General features: G+C 40.7%; 1 protein-coding gene across 1 annotated transcript; it reads left to right on the forward strand.

Annotated features, from left to right (window-relative positions):
* The first annotated feature begins 1,554 nt into the window (after positions 1 to 1,554).
* On the forward strand, positions 1,555 to 5,177 carry itpripl2 (ITPRIP like 2). Its single transcript, XM_084421257.1, has one exon. The coding sequence runs from the start codon at positions 1,936 to 1,938 to the stop codon at positions 3,409 to 3,411; it is 1,476 nt and encodes a 491-aa protein (XP_084277383.1). The 5' UTR covers positions 1,555 to 1,935; the 3' UTR covers positions 3,412 to 5,177.
* The last annotated feature ends 1,536 nt before the right edge of the window (positions 5,178 to 6,713 follow it).

Raw genomic sequence — 6,713 nt, forward strand, 5'->3', positions numbered from 1 at the left:
CAGAGGAAGCTGACCCATCTGGAAACACTGCATGAGTTGCTCATTGTGAACAGATCCCATGTCTTTATGTCTTAATAGCACACTACAGCTAAAGCTCTTTTAAATAGACTTAAATGCAGAATATACAAAACATCTCTGGATATCTGACTGTCAACCCTTCACCAGTAGTAATGACTAAGAGTATTAAAGGTCTTAAGAATTTCTCTTATTAGCACAGACAAGTTCAGACAGTGTGTGTGTTGTGCTCAGAAGCTTATTATGCATCAGTGTTATGAATCATGTAATTGTGAGACTGTTTCTTAAAGCTTGTATCCCTCAGGACACAGATGCTAACCACAAGACATTCTTTTTACAGTAAGAGAGCTGCGTTCAACTCAGTTGTAACTGCAAATCATTAATGCATTTATCTGTTGTTTTGTAGTTGTTGATCCCCCTTCAGGCAGCTTGGTATTTTTAGAGTGAGCTGCATCAATATCAAAATAGCTCAAGAAGATTGATAAGAAGGTACATGACAGAAACGCTGCAGTAATTGCCTCCTTTCCGTTGCCTTTTCAAGTTCCCTATAATGAAGATCACTTCCTTCCTCAGGCTTCTTCTAAATTCCAACAGACCAGTTTTGTTGTTATTTAAACAGTTCAGCCATCCGTATTTAGCGAGCTGTCTCTGTGTTTATCCTCTGACGGGTCATACAGGTTTGTGTGACTTAGCCAGGTGCTGCTATGTGTTTCTGTGAGTGTCCTTACTTGATGCTAACTTTCATGGCCATGGGCACTGTTTGTTTTGAAATCAGAGGGCAGAAGTAGCAACATGCACTGGGTGGGAAAGGTGTGGTTTTCTGTTTGTGGCTACCTCAGTGTGTCTGATATGAAGTGAATTTGCTTAAGTTTAAATTCAAATTCTGTACACTGTACACAGGGCTTTATGCATTTGTGATAGATGTGATTATGAGTATTTGACTATGCTTTGAAAAAGCCATTCTAAAAACTTATGTCCATAAAGCAAGATAATATTAAAAGGCTTATGTCCATACAGCAGTACAAAAGCACTCTGTGGATTGATTAAGAGAGATGACAGTGGTTTCTTGTTCAGGATCACAGGGTCAGGGGTGACCGGGGGAAGGCTCGTGCTGAGGTTAGGGGTTGGTAAGATACAGAGATCTTACTGTGAACAAACCTTTCAAAGAGAAATGCTGTGCGCGCGCAGTGTTTCTGTAAACTTTCTCAATGACCTTCTGTGTAGCTTAGGGCCACACCTCTACTGACATCTTTTATCATTTATTCTAGTCATTTTACAAAAGGAGTTGTGTGATGGTATTAGAGAAACATACTTTTGTGTTCCACGGTGAAAAGAAAAACACAAGTTTGGAATGACATGAGCATGAGTGTTTGTATGAACTTATACTTTAAGTATAAGCACCCTTTTTTAACATTTATAAACATTTGATTTTTGGTCGCATTTTTTTCAATCCATGCATGTGGTATATTCATGTTGTGTAAATATCTAAGCCAAGGGCTCATTCTGTCAGTAAGCACTTCCCATTTTGAAATCTGTTTCTTTAAGAGAAGAGGGAGGAGGAGTGTGGACAGGCTCTGGGTTTTGAACGCCTCTTTTTTTAAACAGAAATTCCTCTCTCTCAAGAGTTTGGCATTTCCTCTGAGCTCACACACTTGAGAGCCTGCTCTCCCGTTTCACACAGTGCTCACTTGTGTCAAAAGGGGGGATTTTCAAACATCCTGAACGAGAGGACTTCTCTTGCCCTCAGCACACGCTGCATCTGCAACGAAACTTCACTTGGCAAACTTCCTCTTACACAACGGTTTCTGCTCGAGAGGACTAAAAGAACAGCTCGGTCTTGTTTTCAGCATCTGGATGAGTGGTTAAGCATGGGCTAGCCCCAACTTTTCCCACTGAGCTGGAGTGGACTGGAGGAGGAGGATGAGCGTTTACACACTCAACCTAAGGTTGTTCTGGCCGCTGGTCACTTGCATTCTCACCGCTCTGCTGCTACTGCACCAGTACATCATCAGAGGATCTGAGGACCAAGGGAACGACTGCTCTGATCAGGGACCTGGAGCTGTCACACTCCTTAAGTACATCCTGGCATTTATCTTATGTTACTTCTTTATAAAGTACTGCTCAACTCAACCTGGCTCTGCTAGGGGGGCTTTCCACAAAGTCCCGGAGGGGCAGGGAAAATTAGGTGTCTCCAAGAGAGAGCTACTGGACGATCACTACGAGAGGCATGTGCGTCTCTCTCCACATGTGCTGGGCCACAGCAAAGCCCATGTTGCCAAGCTGGTGAGTGAACTTGTAAGGGTGGGTCGCACCAATGTCCCGCCGGAGTCTTCACTGGCCTTCCGGGGTGACTTCATCCAGATCGGCAGTTCCTATGAGGAGCACAAGGTGGGCTCACCTGACTGCTTCGACATCCTTGTGCCTCTGCGGGAACCTCGTGGGCTGAAACTGGAGGCCAGCGTTTGCACTGACAAACATGGAGGGCCACCGCTGTGCACGCTGAACACGCCTCGCAAGGCGGAGTGGGCACGTCGTCACAAGGCCTTCACGGACACGTTTATGCACTTGCACAATGCTCAAAGTGTCTTTAGGATGAGCCCAGATTCCGTACAGCGCTGGTTTTACACAGCCACCCAGCGCTGCCTCGCTACTTTCCGCTACATGTTTGAGCAGCGCTGCTCCCTCAGCCTGTCTCTCAGTGAGGAGCAGCAAGTGCTCCTCCATCTGACACCCCGCTCTGATTATGTCTGCTGCCACATCTCCATGGGCGTTCGGCTGATCCCAGCCTTTCCTCTCAGTGATGGTGCCTTCTTGGTGGCATCCCGGCAGGGTCAGCGAGGAGAAGACCTTTGGACAGTGTACTTTCCCAGACAGGAACAGAAACTGTTAACATGGCTGAAAGGTAGACTGCCCTCCAACTCCTGTCATCTGAAGTGCCTTCAACTCTTAAAAGAGGTACGTAACCTCAGTGGGGAGACGCTGGACTTGAAGTCCGGAGCTGAATGGGGAGGAGTGCTTTCGTCCTATGCTCTGAAGACCGCTTGGCTTCGTCTGCTGCTCAGTACGCCCCCTGAGGCCTGGGACGAGTGCAACCTTGTGGACCGGCTGGATGATCTTCTTCGCAGTCTAAGGGAGAGCCTACAGTCTCGGGCTCTTTGCCATTTACTCCTCGGAGGCGTTAATGGGCTTCTGCCAGACTCTGTCGCTCTGCCCAAACTTGTGAAGGAGACGGTACCCTCCAACCTGTGGGCAGAATTTAGTGACATCACCCTCGATATGGTCTCCGCCCGACTGGCTTACTCATGGAACCACCTCCCTCGCCTAATTCGCCTCGGGCGACCGCAGAGAACCAGCCTTGGCAGAGGTGTTCACTGCAAATATATTGATGCAGAGTAAAGGTCAACTATGATGTTGCTGAACACATATTGATAGCTTGCTACATCTCGGTTTATGTTTTTTCTGAAATGAATATCACATATCTTTGTCTTTTTTGCATCTGACTTTTCAAAATTAAGATAATTTAAGTTTGAGATTTTTTTTTCCCTCAAATGGTAGCAGTCAAAGCACTAGATTAGAGCACAATAGTAGCATTTAGTAGGTATAGCAATACTTTTAACAAATCAGTCTTGGTACTGTACAAATAAGTATTGTACTGTAATTGCAGGACAAAATTTGAAAAGCAAGGTCTGCAGGAAGGTAGCCTTTCAAGAGCAGGGTTGGAGACGCCTGATTTAGGCATTAGCTTGGAGATGAAACTCATGTGTTTGAGAGCTGCTAGACTTGTTGACTCAGGTTGACCATGGTGTCATGGTTATGGGGTAGTGAGCAGTCAAAACAGCATAAACACCAAAGTTTTTCCACACCCACACAGTATTAGTAATGCCAGCCTAAACAGATGAGCTTCCTGTTTTGAAGGGAAGAACTGCAGCGTGACCACTGTAAAAATCTGTCTGCTGTTTCTTACAGACCCAAATATATTCTTTATTTTGAATGAATGAATAAATTAATTATAATGTTTCATAACTGTAGCAATTTCAGTATTGCTTAATTGATTGTTAAAGCGTTCCTTTGTTGTGTCAGATCATAATTACTGCTTTAGTTCACCTCAGTGTATTACCTTAATTGGCACACTTGAGTATAAGGCAATGATGGCATAGCTTCACTTCATCTTGCCTGTCTACAGGGACCCCAACTCGTGTGCTGTGCACGTGATCTTTTCCCTCAGAGGCATGGCTCCATAGGCTGTCACCATGGAGACATGCTACCTCAGCCCAGGGTCACTTATTTATGCACTAGCTGTAGTTTTAATGGCTGATTGCATTGCATTTACTTTACGGCAGCAGAGATCCTTATTGATCTGTTGCTGGTGCTGAGTGTTACAGGGTTAGTTTCTTTTGGCTCTTTCCTGCTCAAACCTCATCCGTCTACCTGTTATTGAACAATGTGTTCATGTTCATTTATGTCAGACATATCTTAGTTTCATCAACTTTGCAGGGAAATGTTTGTGGTACCTAAGCCAAACTCTTTGAAGCTTCTTTTTGTCTGTTGCCTAAAAGCGGAACAGAAAATAAAATAAGGAAATGAAAAAGGACATGCTCTAAAAACAATGGTTAAATGTAGTCCAAAATAAGCAATATAAAATACAGATTAACTCATGTTGAATGTATATGTATATTAATGTATATGCAATTTAATGTATATTTGGTACTGTATGTGAATGTAAGGTGATTTTGAAACAAATTGTACTTTATGTACATAGTGTAAAACAATGTGTGTGAGTATGTGTGTATATATATATATATTAGTGGATATAATTTATACATGTATTTTATTACATGAATTTAAATAAATATCTATATTTTGGACTGCACAGAGGTTTGTTGAATATTTGTTGATTGTAAGACCTGAAACAATTGTTTATTTTTTTACAGTGATAGAGAAAATAGGACATGGAGACAGAAATAATTTCACAATAGCAATGTATTATTATTATTACTATTTGCCATATCTTTTTTCTATAAATAGGTGGTGAGATCGTCTCATTGAAACAAAATATACCTGCTTGAGGTACACAATATATCTTAGAACTACACAAAAAGAGATATTTTGTATATGTTTAGATCACCTCTAAAGTGATTATTACATATTTGTCACATGGCACAGTGCAACGTGTTCTATTAAAAAAAGAAATTTCCATAATTATGAAATGCAAACTGGTTTCTTTGCACTCAGACACAGTCATGCTAATTATCGTCTGGTATAGTCTTGTTTGGCAGTGTTTATTCTCAATAGAGTGTTATGTTTAGAGTGATGTGCTACAGTGTAAATTATACTGGGGCTCAAAGCTGGTGCTCTCTAACATTAGGACATCATCTCATCCTTTCTAATTATCATTTAATTTATGTACTTGCTTGCTGGATTTGATTTGTTGGCAAAGTAAACCACAGCTGTAATCTGAAGTCATGGAGGCATGATTGAATGTGGGAGCCACACTGAGGTCAGTATCTGTTTAGAGGACAAATAATTTAGGATTAAAAGACAGTAAATTCATCTTTTAACAATCTCACATTACGCTCTGTATCTTTACAGTGTCTGGTTCTCAATAATGTTCTCAAATGATAGATGTCTTTGGGTGTAGGTGGGCCGTATACGTTTACTCAAACATTCTATTTAAACCCAGTCATCCACTTGCAGTAGATGTATGGCAGCTACAATTAAATGAGAATCATTTACTTCATATCATACTCAAACTGCTCAATGAAACTGGATGGGTGCCGTTTACATTCATGCATTTAGAAGACTTTTTTTCCCCTTCCAAAACGAGGGACATAAACTATTTGTGTTGAGTGCCATCAGTATACCAGCATTTGTCAAACTCCAAAAATGACAGGGAAAGAAAAAGCACAAACTTCATGCAACAAGCTTTCTGAAGCTAAAAACCTAATATGACAGCAGAGGTCACTGTAAGTCTGATTTCTATGAGACATGCCTTTTAACATGTTTTCAAGAGCAGAAACAAATGAAGCAACTAAATTCACACAATCTCTAATTCTAATCTATCCAATTCTATCTACATCCAACTGTTTAACATGCCATCCTTCCAACCTCAAATATTATATGTTTTACATCATCCTGTATTACACACAATGTGGTTTTCACCTAAAATCTTTCTTTTTACCTGAAACTTTCTTTTCTGCTTCTTATTTATTTCAAATGCTGCAGTTTAATGCAACACCTACCTCTATTCTATTCTATTCTATTCTATTCTATTCTATTCTATTCTATTCTATTCTTTGCCAGTCTACGACTTTCTAGGTAAGTCTTATAGCTCCTCCCAAGGTTCCTTCTTCGTTTACTCAAACATCTTAGGGTTTTTCCTTGCCCCTGGCACTCTTTGCCTTAGTTTGTAAAGCACTATTTTATCATATACAGTTTTGTTTGTAAAGTGTACAAATTTATTGTGAAAAGCTCACTAGATGCATTGAAGTGAATGAGATGAGTGGGTGAGATTTTTTTTAAAGATCTTTTTCAAGAAGTGTCTTGTACTCACCCATGCTGCATTTATTTGATAAAAAATATTATGAAATATTTGTTTCTATTTCTATTCTATTTGTTTCTATTCTATTTGAATATATTTAAAAAAGTAATTTATAACTGCGTTATTACTCCAGTCTTCAGAGTCACATGATCCTTCAGAA

Source organism: Rutilus rutilus (genome assembly GCF_951802725.1).
Source record: "Rutilus rutilus genome assembly, chromosome: 1".
In the NCBI taxonomy this organism is placed as follows: Eukaryota; Metazoa; Chordata; class Actinopteri; order Cypriniformes; family Leuciscidae; genus Rutilus; species Rutilus rutilus.